Consider the following 21,859-nt stretch of genomic DNA (forward strand, 5'->3'; position numbering starts at 1 on the left):
CTCTATATAATATCTGAAATGTCTGTAAAATTCGCAGTGAAAACGTACCACATTCCCCTTGGGACCTGTTTGTCCATCCATACCAGCCACACCCTGAAAAAGGATTTAAAAAACAGCACTAAGAAAATATCTCATTATTTTGCACCACAAAAGCAGAGAAATTGCCATAAAAATAACAAAACATCAGGAGGCCCTTCGGACCACGTGGAAAGGGAACAATTTTCTAAAGGTGTTTGGTAAAGCAGCCAATTCCACGAATCCAGTTTACACTTTAAAAAGTCATTTCAGTGTTTTCCCCACTGGTTTAACCTGCCTGTGAGGCAGAATCAGTGCCAGGTCAAACAAATCCTGGCTAAGTACCGCAGCCGGATTGCCTCCAACAGCGAGCAAGAGCGGAGTAGCAAATGAAAAGGAAAAACTGGACAAAAGACCTCGCTCGGGATGCGAATGCATCGTTCAACAAAGGCGGTGGGTGAAGGCAATGGGCTGCGCTGCCTTGTGCCAAAACAAAAGCCAGCTGGGGTCAAACACTCCCTGAGCATCTTCATTAAGGGGGTAACATGGTACATGGTTCACTGGAGATGTCCCACTGGGGGTTCCCCTGTCACCGTTTTGCTCTGGACCAGGGCAAGGTACCTGGGTGTAACGGCATGCTCGTAGCAGTGAGACAGTTTTGGAGCCGATCCTGAACCCTCATTAAATTTCAGCAGGACTAGGAGCTCGAAGTGAAGATGTCTTTGCGTCCCAGGAGGGGTTAAGGGCTTCGCAACGCTCACCATTAAACGCTGACCCCTTTAGCTCTAGCAGCAGCCTGGGTTTCGGTTTTTGAGTTCTAGGACCTCAGTGAGCTGCAGTGATTTACAGAGAGAGCCCCTGCATCAGCACTTCCAGCAGCGCACGACAGATAAGGTGACTGTCTCCCGAATAAAAAACGGCATGTTCTTTCCTCGGCTTTCGCCCAAAATATGAACAAACCGCTTTAAAGTCTCACCAGCCCTCAGGCAAAAGTTAATAGAAAAGCCACTGTGTTAATAACTCTCATTCTTCCCTTTCAGCCTGAGCGAGGCATTAATATTTACTCAGGTAGGCCAAATCTTGAGCTGCCGTAAATGGACGTGACGCCACTGAAAATGGGGGAGAAAATGGACTTTGAGCCTTAACTTTTTTTTGAATACCACTTCTTTTCATTGCACAGATGTATAAAATTATGCAGCTGTATTATCTGCTTGAATGACTAACGGGGACAGGGTATTTTGCCCAGAAAGCTCAGCTGCCTGCCTGAGGAGGGCAGCAGCCCCGGGAACTCACCGGTGGCCCCGGGGGTCCCGGCGGCCCCTTCGGTCCCAGCAGTCCTCGGGGTCCCTGTTGGGGGAAACGAACGGGGTTAGCATTCCCAGTGCCCCCCCATGCTGCCATGAGCGTGGATCAGGGTGAGCTTGTGCACGGCTGAGCATCGCACTGCCCGGGGAAGCGTCGGGGCTCGCACGGCAATGAACTTGCTGGTTTTGCAGTAACAGCGGCTTTCTTGGTTTACAAACTGGTAAGAGAAATCCTGTATGCGCATATCCTTGAATTATAAAGATTAATAATATAGGCACAGACATTTATTCTTTGGATTGGAAGAAGGCCCACTTAAACCAACTTTTTTTAATTTAATCATATTCCTGGATTACCCTGTAATGCACACAATGATGCAAAACACTTTGCAGCCAAGTCATTCTAGCCAGGGATTATTATGACGAATGACCTGATACCACTAATGGATCATTAGAGTTAACATTTCAAAATCTCTCCAGATTTAATTTTTATCATTGACAATCTATACAACTCAGCAAGGCTGGAATAGGTTTTCAGCCTGCAGCATAAATGTACATTTTCAAAGGCATTTGGTTCTTAAGCCTTCACCAGTCAGGACTCCTGGTATCACAACGTTTTCTTTCCATTTCTAGCTTTCTCACCAGATTTAACCTTGCATCATCTTCAGGGAAATTGGTAGGATTGGAGCATCACACTGAGTAAGCAGAGACATGGCAGGAGAATTGTATTCATTCAATAGGAAGCTTTGCAAATCACACTGCAGCACCTCCTGCACCTTGAGCCTTCAGGTGGGTGTTTGTAGTAAAAGGAAAGGGATGGGGTCTCGTGTGCACTCAGCTACAGATCTGAAAGCTCACCTTTTAAATGCAGGCTCTTTCTTAAATTAGGGCCCATAGGGGAACTCTGGGTATTTACAAGGATGGTGCTCGTTCACTGTCACAGAGGAAAATGGTTCTTGATTGATGGGCAGTTTTATCTGTCTGCCCAAATATTATACGTCCCTTTTTATGATGCAGAGAGGACAAAGGAATTAAAATGAAATGTTACAGGATAAAATAGGAGACATTAAGAAAGTGTCTGATCTTGGAGACTACGGGGATTTTGATCCTGCAAAAAAAGCAGTTTGCAGCAAAAACTGGATGCATCGACCAAGGGGTCTGTCCCAGCCACCGGAGACCTTCACGGGCTGAAGCCTTGCACGCTGAGCCCCAGCAGAGCAGAAATTCTGCTTGTATCAACTGGCGATGGGAATTGGAAGGAAATGGAGTGGGATGAAGAGAAACAAATTTTGAAGTCCCACCACTAGTTTCAGTTACCATTAAATTTGGAAAGACCCTCTTTTGGCTCAGGGCAGAGAAAAAGACAAACATGCAGATTTAGGATGAAAGGATTTAGATTTATGACAAAAAGTTTCCTGTAATGCCATTTAAACCTTTACTCTGGCCACCTCAGATATTTTTACACATGTTGCTGAAATAAAAATAAACTTCCCTGCATGCATTATCATCATTTAAGTTCCTCTTCTGTTACTGTGTTACCTGAGCACATAAATGCTTTTAAGAAGTTAATAACCCATAAGTTATTGCTTAGACATGTGCTAAGAAGATAGCCGAGTTGATTAATCTTTCCCAGAAGTTAATCAGACATCTCGTCTATAATTTAGCTCCAGTGAGTCCGTAAATGCCAACCCTTCCCTTTCTCACATGAAGTGTGTCCAACAGTTCTCATCAATTACAGTCAGGCCACCACGCTGGGCCTTAGAACAACAAAATAAGACATTTTGAAAGCAAAGCCGATGGTAAATGATAGATAGCTAATGTTCTTTTCATAACAAAGGAAATGCATTTTGCATTAAATAAGCAGCCAACAACTGTACTACACACAAAAATCTACAGACAGCCAGAAGCAGAGTTTACCGTTGCCAATAAAGTAAAAAATACTTGGTATTGGGGAAAAAATGCTTGCAGAGTCTCACATTGACAACCCAACTCTTTCTTTTCAGTGGGATACTCCCTGAAAGCATTTCTTTGGGTTGGTCAGGAGATTTTTGTTCAACACCACTAGCATCTCCTTTTAACCTTATTGATACTAGGAACTCCCTCCTTCACTAGCCCTGGTTCAGCTGCTCGGGTGTTAGCAGCATGTAGAGGCCCAAACATTGACAAACTCTTCAGATTTATGAAATTTTGTGCACTGTGAACAGAATGTTGACCCCACTGAAATCAGGGCAAAAGTCCTCTTGAGCTCAATCCTGCCAGGATTTCATCCTGAGATTTAAAATGGATCACTCACACTGCACAAAACTAAGCATGTGGGCAAGGGAACTGCATGGCTAATTGCTGCCTTTGCCCGTGCAACAGCAGACAAAACCATTCCTCACTGGAGTTTGCTATGAACAGTCACAAAAACTGTATTTTACATGTTTACCATGCATAACTTCTACCCCAGCCTACTTACCTGAATCCTAAATAACACGTCAGGAATAAGGATACATGCAGGAAAGGCATGAGACCAATCTAAGCTAAGCTTTACACTTTAAATTATAGGATTTAAATTTCAAATGCTAGCCAAGGAACAATCAAAATCAATGAGAATTTTGCTCATTAAAAAAAACAAAACCAAAATATCAATCAAACAAAAAACCCCAGAAAGTATCCTCTTCTCTTGGTAGCCATCTTAGTAGGGGGGAAAAAAAAAAAGCAAAACAGAGTTATTACAGCAAAGATAACTCTCTAAACTGTTCACATGGATCCTCAAGCAAGAGAAGCTCAGTCCCTACAGGACCTCAGGGGTCTTGCTTAGCAGCAGCAGAGCTGCCCCATGGGACCCCTAAACCACTGTTATCATATCAAGATCTTGACCAAAGCAGTGCTGCTGTACATCAAGCCAAAGGAGGAGATACTCACAGGTTCTCCAGGTAGACCTCTGGGTCCAACTTCTCCATCATCTCCCTGCTCAGCAGCAAAGGCGCAGAGAGAAGCAGCAAAAGAGACAGAACAAACCAGTTATATTTCAGTCCCATCACAGGTGTTTCATTCTTATTAAATAACAATCACATGGAAAACCAGCTTCCCTGGAATAATCATAGAATTGTTTAGGTTGGAAAAGATCTTTAAGATCGCTGAGTCCAACCGTTAACCTAGCACTGCTAAGTCCACCACTAAACCATGTCCCTAAGTGCCACATCTACACATCTTTTAAATACCTCCAGGGATGGTAACTCAACCACTTCCCTGGGCAGCCTGTTCCAATGCCCAACGACCCTTTCGGTGAAGAAATTTTTCCTAATATCCAATCTAAACCTCCCCGGTGCAACTTGAGGCCGTTTCCTCTTGTCCTATCGCTTGTTACTTGGGAGAAGAAACCGACCCCCACCTCGGTACACCCTCCTTGCAGGCAGTTGTAGAGAGCGATAAGGTCTCCCCTCAGCCTCCTTTTCTGCAGGCTAACCACCACCAGTTCCCTCAGCCGCTCCTCGTAAGACTTATGCTCTAGACCCTTCACCAGCTTCGTTGCCCTTCTTTGGGCACACGATAATAAAAGGGTAGCCATGCATAAGGAAGACCTCGGAAGCCTGGAGACTAATACTGCATGTGCAGAATTTACCGAGGATTAGAAATGCTGTAAGGATACTTCATAATTTACATCAATGTTTATAAAGATGGATTTTTCTAATAGACAAGATATTGTAGAAACAATTTAGGGCATGCGAGTCAATAACCACAAGATTTAGTACCAAACTGAATGGGAAGCCAGCATGGCAGTGCTGCCCTGGGAACGTGATTTAGCCAAATTAGCCCATGTGCTCCTCAGATAAACCAGAGGCAGCAAAGGGGTAATTGCTCACCCCTCCACTCCCATCTCCTGCTGACGCCCCCCTGATCCCCCAGGAGTATTAGATGTCGCTTTCTCTGAGTTGCTTTTAAATCACCCAAAACCTGAGGCTCCCTCTTAGGAAATCAATCCCAGCAGCCAGTTCTTGTAAACCCTCCTCTTCTGCTGATAAAATTCATGCTCTTCTTCCCAGTTATGCCCTCCAAGCTTCTCTCCCTGCACACTTTGAATGGTTTCTTTTTCTCTTTAAGATTAAGGTTCCCCAGACACTCGTTCTTCCCCCACAAGACATGGGTTTGGTCTTTTCAACTTCAAAGTGCTTTACAGCTGCAACTAATTAATCCTCTCAACCTCATGGTGAGGAAGGTGTTGTTATCTGTGCTTTACAGGGGAAACAAATAGCCAAAGGTGGAAAGAAAACATCATGGAAGGGGATTAGAGCCTGGGAAATCCATACTCGCTCTTCCAATTGAACCACACACTCCTCACAGCAATGGGTTCGGCATTTTCAATCTCTCCTCTTAAACCAGCCCTTCCAGACCTGTAATCGCTTAGTTTGAGCTTTGCTAGAGGCCTTCGACTATTGATTACACAGTGTAGGAGGAGAAATGAACAATTTAATCTTTGATTCCCTCATCTGTCTAGAATTTCTGTTCCCCAAGTCTTGCTGCAGCTTGCTGGATCTTAGAAAATCAAGAGTGATGGTTTGCATACCTAGAGGATGAACATTTTTCTTGTGTTATTTTTTTAACAAAACCTGAGTTTTCTGACCAGATCTTTAAAAACAAATTCTTCTTTTCACTTTTATTCCCATCCCCTTGCTCTGCTTCCCACTTGCCATGGCTACCCACAGCATCCCCAGGACACAAGGATGGGGTGCTGCCGCTGCCAACCGGCAGCGGACGACGTGCCGGTGGCTGGCTGCTCTTGCCACATCTCTAGCTGATATTACATCTGCTTCTTGTTTACAGGAGTTAGTTATGAATTCAAAGGACTGCTGAATCCAGAGATAGACTTACCCTCTCCCCATCCTCTCCGGGTGCCCCCGGTGGTCCATGAGGGCCTGGCTCACCCTGTACAGGAAAGGCAGAAAAAGCTTCAGAGAAGGCAGACACACTCTGGCAATGGAAAACATTGGGTGAAGTTGATAAACCCAAGCAACGGGCTCGGCTTTTCTGCCCACATGGGCTCCAGCACTGACAGACTCATGTCCTCCAGGGACTAGAGCTCATGGGATTTACTGGTGACCCTTCGGCAGGGGTCCGGGAACCGAGCGGGCGCCGTAGCTCCTTCAGGAGAGGAACTCGGGCTCTGCATGCGGTTATTGCTTTACTCAAGGCGTGCTATTCCATTTCTGGCTGATTAAGCATCTCTCTCAGGCACCGTCTTCCCTTTCCTGTGTAGCTTGTAATCACAATGCAATCTCCGCTGTTCAAACACTCCCTTACTTTATAAAGCAATGGCTGCACTCTCTAGGGAGGGGAGGCATGAACAGCCTGCCAAAATAACCGGCTTCTTGCATTTTTTCCCCATTGTTTAATTACAAAGCAAAGAGAAGAATCCCATTATAATTTCTGGCAATTTCCATCCACAACTGCACTGCCTAAAAGCAGGTTTTGCTTCTTGCTTTATTTTTCAGTCTGCATTTTATTAAGGCAAATTTTTTCCCCCTTTCCAATTTCAAGCAGTCCCAGAAGGGTCTTGCAGCTTCCCGGGATGTGAATGCAGTGCCTGGGAGGGATGCTGTGACATCCCACATGCTCTTAGAGGACACTTGCATCCTCTCCTAATTGTGGCTCGTCCCCAGCAATAGCTGCCCTCCTCCCAGCACCTCCCAGCCACCTCCTCCTGCCAAGGTTTCATTACAGACCATGGCCAGAAGACAAGTGGAAGATAACTTACTCTATTTCCCTTCTCACCAGGCAAACCAGCCAAGCCATCAAACCCTCGGTCACCCTAAAAGAAAGACCAGTTTAGTACACATTTCCACCTGCTGTTGAATAACTTTCCAATTTGTTTCCTTTCTGTGTCAAGAAGGGATTGATTTTCTCCCTCAGGCATTCAGCCTTCACCTCCCATCAGACCAGTGATGATTTCAAAGTTATAGATTAAAAAAAGAAAAAAGCTCAAAGTAATTTTAACTCCTCCCTCTTCCCTCAGCAACTACAGTTTTAAATGTTTTTCCATGTGGATTTCAGAGCCTGTCTGGGTGACTTCTCCATGATCTAAAGCATCTATCTCCCTTCTGGACAGGTTCTTCTGGTCCAACTATTTATTTATTTTAATTTTTTTTAATTCCATGGAATTACAAACAACAATCCACTGGTGAGCAAACTGGACACTTGTATTCCCACACCTGCCAACACGTCCCCACTCACCACCTTAAACTTTACTGCAATCCACCCCATACAACCTTTTAACCCTCCTGGACACTCCAAGGAAACAAATACCTACACAATTAAGTTCTGGAAACTGTCTTAATGAAGTCAAGGTCAGAAGACAAATCTGTTTAGACCTATAAAGGAATGTCATCAGCTGGTAAATTTGGTGACTTTACATGGATGCTTAAGGGTATTGCAAAAGGGGCATCTCCTTGCTACCCTGCAAAGAGCAGTTTGCTCTGCCCGACCCCAGCCTGAGCAGGCACAGAGCCAGCTGTGAGACTGGGGACGTATAGGGGATATATAGCCCCAAACTACCGATACTGGGAAGGCAAACCAAGGCAAGGATGGCTCCCCGAAATACCTCTTTTCTATCTCCAGTAGCTCCTGACACTGCCTACTGCTGTAAATGCAGCTCTGGGCCAAACAGAGCTTTGGGCATCCTTCTGGGGAGCATGATGCCAAGCCCGAAATAATGAGCTCTGCTAAAAGGCCGGGTGTGTTAATTTGTGCTTGGCACTGTGTTGAGAAAGTCATGCAACCTCACGCTGGCAGAGCGCAGGCAGCACTTGCCAGCATCTGCCTGCAAATGACTGGGCAAACGTCTCCTAAGTGCGCTCCTCACATACCCTGCCCGCGTCCCTGGATGCCCCCAAAGGAAACAGGCAGCTCTGAGGAATTCAAGTGTGAGGAAGAAAAAGCAAAACCCCATTAGTCCTAGAGCAGGTGGGCAGCAGGAGCCTGCCTTCCCGGGGTTTTCGCCCATGCCCACGCAGCTCCTCCGGGTCGGTATTTGGAGAGTTCATGGTGAACCATGGGCAAGCTGCAATAGGGTTTCTCTCCAAACTTGTGCCCTATTCCAGTCTCCTGTGTTCCAGGGGGAAATGGGGACAGGAATGCACAGAGACAGCCTTTTCCCAAAAGCCTCAACTCTTTGGAAGAGAGAGAAGACACAGGGGCATTTACAAATTGTGGGTGATGCCATCTCCTAACACCCAGGGCAGAAGGCAGCAAGCACCACCCAGGAGATAGGAAAGTCCCTTGTTACATTCTGTACTATTTTCACATTCTAATGGCATGTAAAAATAGTACCAGCTCCTCTCTTCCACAGATCCTTTGCCTATTAGCAAAGAAAGGAAAGTCGATTACACCTGAGCAGATCACAGGACGGATCGGGCTGGCCAAGGCTGACCGAGGTACACCCAGGGTAACCAACAGCTCTTTGCTCTCGGCAGGTCCTAGAGCATCGCTCTGTCTCTGCTCACAGCAAATTTCCTTCTCCTTTCCAGCGCTGCTCGTTATTCTGTTTTCCCTTCTTCCCTGGCATCCACTCCTTTGAGGGCAGTCGACACTCATTAAAGCACTTTACTGGATAAATGATTTGCAGTCTCCTGTCTCTGTATCAAAACCCCCCATCTATTCCAGCTTTAAGTATCTACATAATAAAGTACTTAAACCTTCTAATACGTGATTCCCTGAGCAAACTTTCTCTGCATTCAATTTCAGTGGCACAGCTTCTTTCTTGCTTGATAATACCAGCAAATCACAGCTGAATGAAGGGATTTTGTCTCAAATAAAAATACAGGGCATTAAAATTCCTCACCACACCTTCTACATTTCCTCACCCAGTTAATAGGTATTTTTTTGGTAGTTACATTTTAGGACATTTCCAACCGCTCATTCATGTTTGTTTTTCATAATTGGGATTCCAAAGTATTTGTTCTACAACTGCAGCCAAGGGAGCATATTTCATTCTTAAGAGGATCCAGCAATTTAAAAAATTTGCATCAAAAAAAAAAGGAAAAGAAAAGATAGTTATTCTGCCTTTCAGGTGTGTCTTTAACTTCCCTCACTCAAACGTGGAGCCTGTGACTTCACAGGAGTTGCTGGACCATTTCAACAACCTCCTCTAAGCAAGGTGGGCTCCTTCTGCCGAGGGTCCCTCAGTTCATGCTTGCTAAAAAGCAGATGCAGATTCCAAAACCACGTAAATCCGTGGTGCTACCTTGGGTCCTGTCTGGCCTGGCATTCCCCGGGCACCATCGCTGCCAGCTCGTCCCTGCAACAGAGAAAAGCGAAGTCAAATACAAAGGGTAAGGCAGGACCCACAGGGACATCTGCTCTTTGGTCTGTGGCCGAGTGAAGTTTTATTTAAGTCAGAGCTCGCCGGCTGGGGAGCAGCTTCCCTTGGCGAGGGAAAAAACTGCTGGTCTGTTTTTGAAGCGGTATCCCGGGCTCAGCCTGGTGCTAATGAGGGGTGTGAAACAAACGGCAACGAAGCTGCTTCACTACGTGGGATGCTGGGACATGGTCATTGATTTTAATTTGAAATAATTATCTTCCAGCACATTTTAAGTTATGCTAATGACAATGTCCACAAATTGAAATGAGATAATTTTAAAATTTTTTTTAAGAAAGCCAGAACTGGGTCACACAAAAGACCTTCTCGTTTCTTCCTCTGGCAAGCCGAATCACGATGAGCCAGAGGATGGCGTAAAATAAAAATCAGCATCGGCGATATCGACAGAGCAAGTGAGCATGATTTATCCCAGCTCCAGAAACCCTCTGGGGACTGGATCCTCCTTGTGCACTACTGAGACTTGGGGACTGTCCAAACCAGCCCAGAGCATTTATGCAGCTACAACCTCGATGCCACAGAGCAAAAAAAAAAACAAAAAAACCCCCAAAAGACAACAAAAGAGTGGGAAGCATGGAGTTGCAGCTTTCTCCGCACCATCCAGCTTTTAACTCTCATTCTCATTTGTGTCTGCCCAGATGGACAGAGAGGTCCTGGACAAGCCACCGGCTGGCTGCCAGCCTGCTCTTGTGCAACGCTCTCGGTGCTCAGAAATTGTTTGGCAGCAGAAACAATTTCTAGCAGAAATTGTACTTAATGCAGTCGTCAGCGCAGCTCCCGGGACACTCACCCTGCGGCCTGGTTTTCCTGCCGGACCGGGAGGACCCTGGATGCCTCGTGGACCCTGTAAGGCATCAAGGAGAGAGGAAGAAATGCCATCACCTAAAGCCACGACAGACAGACCGACCCAGTGCCTGCTGGCATTGCAAATCAGGCGCTGCTGGGGCCGTCGGGGTCACCAGGGCTACAAAATGGGACGTGAACCCCTCGAGCAGAGCCTGTGGTTCAAAACACACAGGAAAGGCTCAGGACCGAGCATCTCTGGACAGGAATTGCACGCGTTTATCCACGAGGAAGCTTGCGCCCTGCAAGCAGCTCCACGTGGTGGAGACAAATCACTTCCCCCACCATTAGAAAACGGGAACTTTCCCTTAATACAGAATTTATGGCTTGGAAGGACAATTTTCTGAGCATTAGCGAACTCCCCACACTCCAACCTATCTCGTATTTACAGGACTCCTCCGCGGATGTCTTTGCAGAAAAGAACTACCACCTGCAGAATCTTACACTGTTGGCTTAAAATTATGTCTTGAGTCTGCATTTGGATACTTGAAGAGACATTTATATACAAAACAGATGTTTCCACACCTTTCTGCTTTCAGCTGGCATTAGGTTACTGAATCATTCCTTCACAACAACCTCTAAAGCAGGACTGGCTGCTCTGTGCCTTTGTTCCCCCCAGATCCCCCCGGTTACCCAATTTGCCCATTCTCACCTGAGGTCCCATTTCTCCAGCTTCTCCTTTTAGTCCTCCACTGCCCGGGGGCCCCTTTGGACAGAGAACACGATTTATTACATTTTTTCCATAACAGGGCCAGAGGGAAGTTTCATACCAAGTTAAGAAAGAGCTATTTGTGCAGGTAACCCAGAGCATCCACGGAGCCAGCGCCAGCTGGCCCTGCGCCGTCCTTGCTTGCCCGTTCACTTACCATGGGACCCGGCCGCCCCGTCAGACCCATTGGACCCGCTGGTCCTCTCAGCGCCAGCTGCAACAAAAATAAACGTTGCTCAGTCGGTGTCTCTGCTCCGTTGCTGCAACGGGACAAAGCCACCATCCCACCACCAGCCACGCGTTCTCTCCACGCCCCGAGAACCACAAATCCTTGGAGCAATGTCCATACCCTCCGTGAATTTACCCAGGAAAGTCCAACTTGCTGTCCCACACCAACTCCTTTCTGCATCCACAAATGGGCAAAGCCCCCGGACAATGCATGGGTTTGCTGAGAGGACGTACAGACCTACACCCCGTCTGCCCGTGAGCATCCTTCTCCCCGTACACCCACTCTGCACCGCGCACGTGAAGTACAAAACCCTATAGACGCACCCTGGCGCAGACCCAGGGCAGATGGAGGGGCGAGGAGTTACCTGCATTTAAACCACATGGGAATCTGCCTCTGCAGGTCAGATCCCCTTTTCCATCATCACATATAGGTACAATAAAATGGATGCTTTTGGCAACAAATTATTGAAGGTAGATATCAAAACTTTGTCTGGACAGGCTATAGGGGTTTTTTTCCCATATATTTATGATCGTAGTTCAGTTTAGGAGGATTTTTTCTTTATGATCCTAGGAGTTCAATTTCAGAAGAATTTGTTTTCGTTTTTGGGGGGGGGGTTTTGTTACTATTTAATATCCTAGAACGACATTTCTATTTGCAACAGGGGGCTTTTAGCTCAATAATTAAGGAGTCATGTAACCATGTATCAAGTCAGTAATTTCCATGGTGGGTAATGGGGCTGGTCCACACTTTAAAACATCACTCGGACAATTTGTTCCCTTGTGACAATTCAACGCTTTAAAAGAGTTGTAATTATCTGTGTACTCCAGTAATTAAAACCTACCCATGATTGCACTTAGAATAGCATAAATATTGCACAAATGCTAGATTATGTGGCATCTTTTTACAACACCCCATTAAAAGGGAGATGCTCTGAAACACTGCTGGCTGGGACAATGTTCGGTGTCTAATGAAAGCCAAATTTTAAGGGAATAAATCAACCTAATAATGCAATTAACAGCAACGATAACAAGAAAAACAAACCCCCCAAAAGGAAAGAAGATAGCCTCCTCCCTGCAGGACTCCTTTTCCATTTCTGCCGTATCCTGTAACTTCCCCACAAAAAAAAAGGTAAATGTCATTTATTTCCCTTTCTGCTTTGGTATCAGGGTTTTCAGCTGAAATTGTATGACAATAGGTTGAAGTTGACCAAGAAATAGATTTTTTTCCTTTATGGAAATATTCAGGTTTCCATCCACAGCCCAGAAGTCACCCAGGATTTGTTTGTGTTTTTAATTTTTTTCCCCAAAACTGAAAATTAAAAAAAAACAGAGAAAAGGGACTTTGAGCGAGGGGAGGGAGGTTCTTTGTTTTTTCTTAACAGTCACAATTTTCAACAGGCAGAAGAAAAAAGAACAAAAGCAGAGAGTCTGAGAAAGCAGATGCTTCTCATGAAATGTTCATCTGGTCAAACCCCCTATTTCCCAGCAAAATAAAACACTGATGGAAGAACTGTAGCAGCCTTGAAATTAAGACTGACACGGTAACACCAGAAACATAATCCATGGATATTATTGTCAGCACAAGGTTAACGGACAGGAAAATGCAGTGGCTGGTGGCATCAGGGCCCTGTAGTCTACCTGAATATGTATAAAATCAAACCCCTTTGTAAAAGGGGAGTTGGATGGAAACCCAAATAGACCCAGCTGAGACAAAGCCCTCGTTAAAGACCCAAAAGGGTGAAATAAATTGCTTTTCAGCCTATTTCAGCAGACCAGCCCAAAAAGTCTGTGCTAAAGCGACCGCCAACAGCTCTGAATAACAGACGGGCTACGTCCGAGCCACACATCCCAGCTGCAGACAGATGTGGGCTTCGGACACCTAAGCTCTGTCCCTGGATGATTGTATTTGGCAGGGAGAGGAGCAATGCCCCCAAAGCTGTGTCCTTTTGCAAACTGCCTCCCTAAACTATCTTATATTTTCCCCTTTTCTGCAAGGGTGTGCTTACAGCCAGAATTTGGTCCCTCCTGGGCAAGATCAGGGCAAACACAGCAGGAGGGCACTTGTGGGGTCCCCACGTGTTCCCTTCTGCTGTAATTGTGGCTCTCACACCTCTGCTTTTAACATGTCAGTGATCAAACGTAACTTCACACGAGCACTCGTGGAAGAAAAATTCCAAAGCTGTACTGGCTAGAAATTAAGTTTTATTTTGAACAGATGAGTACGAAGCCTTATACGCTAAGGTACTCCTCTAGGCAGGGATGAGGAGTTGTACTGGCAATGTGCATGGCCAATCTTGTTTCACCAGCGAGCCTACGTAATAAACACCGCCAGGGATTATTTGATCATCAATCAATAAGGTCATCCAAGGTAAAAAAGGCTGCATGGATAGTCATCATGTATTTCCAAATAAATATATTAAAGAAAATTGCAGTCTGCCTGTTGAGATTTGTGGAGCTGGGAACAGCTTATGTCTGTGACGTACGTGTAATTATTACAATTTACTGGAAAAAACCCAAACAAACAAGCAAAAAAAAAAAAAAAAACAAAAGGAAGGAAGCAAACCCCTACAGCACACACCACAACTGTTCATATAGACTCTTAAAACTGTCAGCATAAACATCAAACACTATTGAAGCCAACAGGTCTATGCCTACCGGCACCAGCAGAAGGTCTGGTCCGAGGTCTGTAGGCAATTTAAAAACACGTTTCTAGGCCCTAGCCTATTGCTGGCCATCAGTAAAAGGCCAAGTCATGCAGATGTCACCACCTCAAGCCACGCAAGCAATTCCATCTCAGATGAGAGGCTGTTACCACCACCAGCACCACGGACGGTGCAAGTATGAAGACATCTCCTCCGACACGTTTGTTCTGGTCCTCCTCCGCTTCCTTGGGTATTTGCTGCAAGAGACATCCCCACCGCCCTTCACTTACCCTGGCCTGCTGCAGGATGGCTTGGGCTTGGGCCTCCTGGGCTGAAACAAGAGGTCCTTTAGAGCCAGCATCTCCTCCTCCACTGAAGCGGAACTGGTGGGAACAAGATGGAGAAAGCAGGTCACAGCGTTGCTGTCCTTCCACCCTCATCCTAGCCTGTCTCCTACACAACTCCGTTCAGCACGACTGACCCAACCCCATCGCTGTCCTTCCAGACCGTCCTATTAACCATCGTGCTCTCGGGTCAGCCAGCTCGCAGGCACAAACCGACCGTTTCCCACGGCCCTACCCGCACAGCAAATCCTGCCAGCTCGAAGTAATGCACAATAAGAGGGATTGTAGGCTCTGAATTGTGAGGACCTCACGCACCGCCGTTCAAAACTAAATGCAAAGTTCTCACGGGGCTGATACTCCCCGTGTGGATGCTGTTGGCCAGGAGACCCCTGGAGATGGGGTTGCATCAGGTTATTTGGCTGTAGCTGCCTGTTTGCCCCAGGACAAAGGCTGTATTTCTCAAGTGTGGCAGCGCGCTTCAAAGAACAAAGTCTGGCTTACTGTTCAAGCCAGGATCCTTCAGCACACAAAGGATTTTAAAAAAAAAAAACAACAAACCCAAACATTAATGTTTTATTTTCCAAAACTTGAAAGGGAAGGAGTTTAATGTTTTCTTCTGCCTCTTCCACCCCCAACAGCTACAAGCTCACTTTCCAGAACACACACCCTTCTCCTGCCTCAGTTGCGTGTGTGTTTGGGGTTTTGCAAGAAGGACTCTCCAGGCTGCAGAACCTACTTGGACGGCTCTTTCACCTCCATTTCACCTCTGCATTTCGCTTGGTTGGCGCTAGGTATACGACCACACGAACTTGGCAAGCAGATTCAAAGAGATGCAATTTATAGGCCTACGGTTGGTTACTGTAGGGGCCAACAAATGTATTGTAATGGCCAGCTAAGCTCCATGTTGAGCACTTGGCCCAGGCTGTCCTAGGCACCCTGCCAGGAACCTACACAAGTATCACCCTACCATTTGGAGCCCGTACAAGAGTGCTGCGGTTTTTCACTAAAGACTCTTTCCCTTTGGTACCTAACCACTTATTTTCAGCAGCTGGTTTCCTTAAGGCTTTCTCACATCAAAGCAGACGCAAAATATAACCATTCCTTTAGCATCCCAGGACCAAGAAGGCTGACTCGGTACTTGCTAACTTCATGTAGGAGAAAAAAACAACGCAAATTAACCACTGGTCATCAAAAGGGACCGGTTCGTTCAGGTGCTCATAATTTTGGCACCGGCTTTGAAGAGCTGTTAGAGGTTCTTCACCATAGGAGAGAGGGTTCTGCCTGGAAATTGGGCCCTTGGAGGTGTCTTCAGTCACTTTTTCATGATTTTCACTCTTCAACACCATGGTCAGTCAGAAACACTTAAGCTTATTCATCGCTTCTGGAAATTTTAACCTACCTGCCCTGTGCTTTTGACCAGTGAAGAAGATACAGTGCTTTGCAAAAAGTAAATTTACAAAGAGAACCATCGGGATCCATCTTTTATACCAAGGAAGATGTGTCCTTGGTGCAAAAGAGATGGGAAACTTCTACAAGAACAGGCACTAAGCAGTAGCAACGCCAAGAAACCCAACTCATTTAAATGCTTTTTTAGTTACACTTGTACTTACAGGCAACATAAGCATTGTCCCTGGTGGTCCTGGTAAACCATCTGCTCCTGGAAGACCTGGGCGACCAGGTGGTCCCTACAAGAAGAAGAAATAAAAATGAACTTCTATAGCATCATTTTAGTCATGTCCATGTATAAATAGCCATGGCTGTAAGGGCATATATCACAATACAAAAGTCTCCCTATCTTGACAGACAGGCGTTGAGCATGTAAGGCATCCCAATGCTATGGCAAATTTTGTGTAAGCACACAGGATTTTTCTTAGTAATTCCCTCTTCTTACATCCTGGCCCCCATATTTCCAGGGTCTGCCATATGCAATTTTCGAGCGAGCAATAAGGGTCTCTCCAATGTTCCAAGTTAACAGAATCAATGTTTAGTTAGGTCTGTTAAAGCCTATTGAAAAAGCATATGAAACTTCGTAACTCAGGTCAGTGAGATAGACACGTGGAAAGATGAATACTTTTCCGTACATGTTCAGTCATCTGGGTCATTCCATTTTTCTCTCTTCTGTCTTTTTTTAAGTCCTATGAGGCTACTTCCATCTACAATGGAGTGATCCTGTCAGCAGCTGTAAATCAGTAAAACTCTGAGGATCTCAATGGAGCTGTGCTGATTAACATCAGTTGAGTATCTTTAACTTGTACTAAAGAAACAAGTATGCAGTAAAAGATCTATTGATGAAGCTATAAATAATCAAATATGGGCAATTTTCCTAAGACAGCCTATAGATTATCTGTATTCCCAACTGTGTACTTGGCAAAAAATTTAAGTTAACCCAAATTCGCACATCCATCCAGAAATCCTACATGCAAATGACGATGACATCCAACTACTCAATGTGCGTGCCTAATTGCAATTTTCACACCAGCTTAAGGAGCCGAAGGCAAGAGTGACTTGATCACGTCCCAGTGAGGGCAAGAGGAGCCCTGGTGCTCATTTCATGGCAAGACAGACAGGACTGCCTGGCCAACAGCTCAAGGTTGAGGACTTGGACGCTGCCCTGTTTAGCGAACACCGATAATAAATCTATCTGCGGAGAACCAAAGCTCTTGGAAGGGCAAGCAACAAATACCTAATGTTAGTTTTCACTCTCTTCAACCTGCCTGAAGCCCTCCAGCCTGTGCAGACACCAAACAAAAGTAAAAATAAAACCCTGCCACAAATCACAGACATATATGGGCACGCTACAGGGACACAAAAGAGCCAGACCTTGCCCCAGAAAGTTGCACGCTCACCCCGCAAGGCAAAGGGAGATGGATAAATGTGCGAAAGGGAGGAGGGAAAGAGAAATAGATAACAAAGTCCCTAAAAATCAGGACGTTTAAAAAAACACAAACAACTGAACCAAAACATTTGACGCGTTATCCTTGCCCCACTGTCTTCCAGCAAGATCTTGGCACATCTCTTTGCATCTTTCACGTCTCCTTGGTCCCTCTTCTTCCATTCCCTCTACGCCATGTTCAACTTAACTTTTCCCTCATCATCTCCCTCTTAAAAAGGAACCCAAAACGTTCAAGCCAAAGTTTCAAGCACTAAATTAGAGCCCAGCACTAGGGTGGGGGTGAAGAGCTGCCACTACTCCACCCTGCCCCAACCCATGCATCGCTCTGGCCGGGCTGTGGCTGGACCTGCACCACAATTACAGGGCAGAGCAGCACCGTGGACGAGGAGCCGAGATCTGCACCGCAACCGGCCCGGAATAACAACGCTGCTCCCAGTGCTGCAGCAGACAGCGCTGCAGCCAGTGATTTATCAGCAAAAAACCCCAGCAGCTCCCTCAGCACCGAAGGGAGACTGCATAACACACCAGCCCATCCATTTTTCAAGACAAGCTCATGATGTTACGTTCATGCTGTTTACTTAGTCTGGCCGACACCGGAGTCCCTGACTCCGCTGAGGAGGTGCAGAGGGCAGTCCCATCTGTTGGAGCAGAAGCACAATAAATAATTTAGGCCAGACTCATTTTATATAATAAACTTTCTTCCCTCTCTCTCTCTCCTCCTTTAACTCCGGTCCTGCAGATGATGGATCAGGAATGAGCTTGTTTATCTCTCTGTATGTACTCTGCCTGACAAATGTTGATGCAATGTTTTTATACATAAGCGCCTCTTTTTGTTTCGGGTTGGGTGTGCGAGGTCTTTTCCTTGTGGGGTGGAGCAGCGGGGGGCAATGGTATGGAGGGAAATCAAACCCATAAAGCACTTTGTAAATTTAAATTCATGAATGCCTTTAAGAAATGCAGCATGCCAGACTCTCGGTATAAATCTGTGTCACTCTCATTATGTAAATAGAGATTTGCTGATATATAGCAGCCAGGGATGGGGACTTCAACTTTCATTTGGTGCAGTGCTCTAAAATGCCATGCTGAGTGCAAACACTAATGCAATATTTCAAGGGAACATTTAAACTGAAACCTCAGTGTGTTAGTGCTAGGGCTCCTTGAGTACCAGACAGTGACAGACAGAGTGGTGCCCAGCAGCCTCCAGTATTGAGCCTCAAAATTTGCCTCACGTGTTTCTCTCTAGGATTATTCTTCTGCCATTTTCAGCCCTGGTCAGAAAATTATGCAACAGAAGATCTTTCTCACAGTATTTGGGGTCTTCTAGGTAAGGCAGTGCTTGCTATCTGAGGGGAAAAAAGGGCACCCTGAAAATGTCAAGACTTTCCGAACCCCAAGAAGGGTTTTAGGGACCTATTACACTTCTGAGATGCAAAACTGTCCTCAGGGGGACTAAGTCCATTGGGATGCAATGACTGCATGGTCTCGGAAGACACAGCTATTGCTTTGCGACCAGCCTTGCCCCAGAGGCATGTTGATCAAGCCCAGAGCACCCAGACGCCCCAGATTTCCAAACACACGGTGGGGTTGGTGACAGAGCTGCAGTTTGCTCTAATGCTGCAGCTCATCTCGTTCAAAGGAGCACATTTTCCCACTTCCCTCATTCCAGTCTGGAGTACCCATGAAATAGCTCTCTGGTCTCCTAAGTGCCGTATTTCCTTCTTCCCACTGCTCAAAGAAACCTAAGTCATCCTAAACCACCCTCCCCCCAGATGAGTCCTCTGAAACCTCCCACAAACAGGCTGCTCTGCAGCTTTGCCGGTGACGCAAGCTCTTCTTCGCGTTGTAAAATAACTGGGATAAATGAACAAACTGACATGATGAATAAAACAGAGCTAAATGAGTGTTGGCCAATATTAACATAGCCGAATATTGTTGGTATATTAATTCAGTGCACCTGCTTGATTGCAAATAAAAAGTCTTTCTATCAGATGCAGGCATAGGAAATGTTCCTCACTGTACACATATAAGTGTCATGTAAATTCATGAGCTATACGCAGGGTTAATAATAAACAAATTAAAAGAGGAGCTGCTCTAATTGAAAAGGAGTATTTTAATACAGTTGCAGTTCCTGGCTCTGCAAGTTCTTCGCTTCTCTATGCACAATACGTTGTATTACATTCTGTTCTGGACACTCAGAAAAGCAGGATGTGCCGTTTGTGCTAGAATGCAAATTATGCCTTTCATTTCAGGGTGTGGAGCAACATCATCGGGGACAGTGTGTCTGCTGCTGATTGGCTTTGCACTGGCATTCAAGAGGAGCCTGGCCAGCAAATATCTGCATCTGCCTGGATAAATGGCAGAAATACAGACTCCCTCATCACCAGGGTCAGCATCCATCCTGCCAGGTAACTGATTTCTTTGGAGCAGAGGCAGCACATCAAGGGGAGAAGAGGAGAAAGCTGGGCAACGTGTAGGACCCATGCAGGATGAAGATCCACCAAGAGCCTGATGAAGCCACACAACTCTTTTGACTAATCCTAGACTACTGCAAGATGCAAACCACTGCTGGGACCTTGCCCAGCTTGCCCATCCTCTATGAAGTCCGACACCTAAGGATGCAGAGCCCTCCCTTGGTCCTTCTGCCGGAGTAGTGCGGGAGGAACCAGAACCACGGCGTCTCGAGGGTTAAGCCAACTTCTCTGAGCAGTGGCCCTGGCTCCCGGCCACGGGCTGAGCCCGCAGCTGCGTATTGACTTTCTGAGCTTGCAGGCATCAATCGATGGAGCACAGTCAGGGCCTCTCGTTCTCAATCATGTCACAACCACAAGAAGCGTTAGTACTGTTCCATCATAAAACAATAAATACACCAGGAGTGTAAATGAGGTGCGGGTCTTTACGGCAATGCTCCAGGGGGGATGCGGGCGTGCAGCGGCCAGCAGACTCCAGCCAAGTCCCCGGGAAGCAACAAGGCAACAAAAAGCCTTAATAAAAAAAAAAAAAAAAAAAAAAAAAACCAAAAAAACCAAAACAAAACCCCAGGGCCCAGGTTGGGGTCATTGCCACAAGAATGCCCCAACACCTGAGTAATCTCCTCAAGTACACACACCTCAAAACCGCAGCAGACACTTCCCAGTGCGGGCCAGCAATGATTTTATTTCTCTCGGCAGTTGCATTTTGCAATATGCTTGTCATCGGGCTGGGGAGGTGAATAATGAAGGTTTGGAGCCAGCTGGTTGCTTTCTCCTCCAGCGGGCAGGAAAGCTGGGAACCCAACCCCTCCTGCCCGTGCCTCCAGGGAAGGCAGCCAGGCCCCAGGAGGTCCCAAATCCACCCCGATGGGACGGTAATTCGGAAGAGCATCAAACTGCAGAGGGGCAGTTTCGCATCTCTTGCTTATTGCTGATGAGCAGGTGGGATGGAGAACCATCTCCATAGGTGGGGGAGGAATGACAGCAAGGGCAGCGCTAGGGAAGGACAACAGCTCAAGGGCACATAGGACAGAAAAGGGAACACACCTGGATTTTAAAAGCAGAGGGGAGAAGAGAGGAGTAAACACCAGCTTAAAAAAAGGCCTCTGCAAGTTAAGGCACAGTGGCTCAGTCTCCACTTAACCCATGCAGAGAGCTGGGTCAGGAAGGACTTGGGGAAAAACATTCATCCTTTCTAATTGGTGTTTTCATATTTTCATACATCCCTTCCTACATCCTGGCTTATAACTGTACTTGGTCACTTCCAGAGGTGCCTCAGCTGATGTTGCCGTGCCCACAGCCAGGCTGGGAATAAGAAGAAATGAAAACCAGAGGGTTTGATGCACACTTGATGGAGACCGCAGAGGAAGCCAATGCAAACCTCTGGCATCACTCCAGCTTTAAGAATGAGGCTAAGGTGAGATCCTTAGTAGCGCAGAGATCTTGTTCTGATCCTCTGCAAGGGAGCGAATTCTCCCTCCTATTCCTTCTGGGCCTTAGGTTACTCAATTAAGGAAAAAAAGAAATTAATAGAAAAAGAGAGATAAGCAAGGCAACAACATGAATGCTTAACAGCAGTCACAGCAATTAGCTGTGCTAAGACACACATCAGAACAGCATACCGCCTCTTATCGATCCAGACCTTCCCATTTGAACCTGGTCATCAGCTTTTCCCACCTTGTCTGGGCAGAATTCAACCAAAATCTGCCACAAGAGTAGGAAGCCCTACAAATGCAGAAAGCTTGGGTCACGCCAGCTTATCCTTCCCGGGCACCCAGGAGGTAAATGGGATGCAGTTCCCTATTTGGAAACCAACTGCTGGATCGGTGGAGGATGCTGCGGTACACAGAAGCCTGCCACGGGTAGCGGGCTGCCTTATCTGCCAGAAAAACCTGCTGGGGACCTCAGTGATCAGATTAGGGAAGCGTTTGCTGATAAGCACTCCCTTCCTCAGAAAGGTATTTTGCATTCGCTGGGTGACAGCACTGACAGCAGCGGGATGGTGCGTGTACGGGCATACCTCCTGTGACCTGTGTTGCTGCTGCTCTCCTCCCTCCTGCGCT

General features: G+C 46.3%; 1 protein-coding gene across 2 annotated transcripts in view; it reads right to left on the reverse strand.

Annotated features, from left to right (window-relative positions):
* COL5A1 (collagen type V alpha 1 chain) overlaps positions 1-21,859 on the reverse strand; it is a 159,315-nt gene that overhangs the window by 52,109 nt on the left and 85,347 nt on the right. For both annotated transcript variants that reach the window (XM_052814842.1, XM_052814841.1), the window contains exons 12-22: positions 16,046-16,120; positions 14,382-14,474; positions 11,379-11,435; positions 11,165-11,218; positions 10,460-10,513; positions 9,538-9,591; positions 7,054-7,107; positions 6,171-6,224; positions 4,224-4,268; positions 1,309-1,362; positions 49-93 (exon numbers count right to left, since the gene is read on the reverse strand). In XM_052814842.1, coding sequence (XP_052670802.1) covers positions 49-93; positions 1,309-1,362; positions 4,224-4,268; positions 6,171-6,224; positions 7,054-7,107; positions 9,538-9,591; positions 10,460-10,513; positions 11,165-11,218; positions 11,379-11,435; positions 14,382-14,474; positions 16,046-16,120 — 639 coding nt within the window. The remainder of the gene's footprint in view (positions 1-48; positions 94-1,308; positions 1,363-4,223; positions 4,269-6,170; positions 6,225-7,053; positions 7,108-9,537; positions 9,592-10,459; positions 10,514-11,164; positions 11,219-11,378; positions 11,436-14,381; positions 14,475-16,045; positions 16,121-21,859) is intronic.

This window comes from Harpia harpyja, chromosome 19, assembly GCF_026419915.1.
Source record: "Harpia harpyja isolate bHarHar1 chromosome 19, bHarHar1 primary haplotype, whole genome shotgun sequence".
NCBI classification, from domain to species: domain Eukaryota; kingdom Metazoa; phylum Chordata; class Aves; order Accipitriformes; family Accipitridae; genus Harpia; species Harpia harpyja.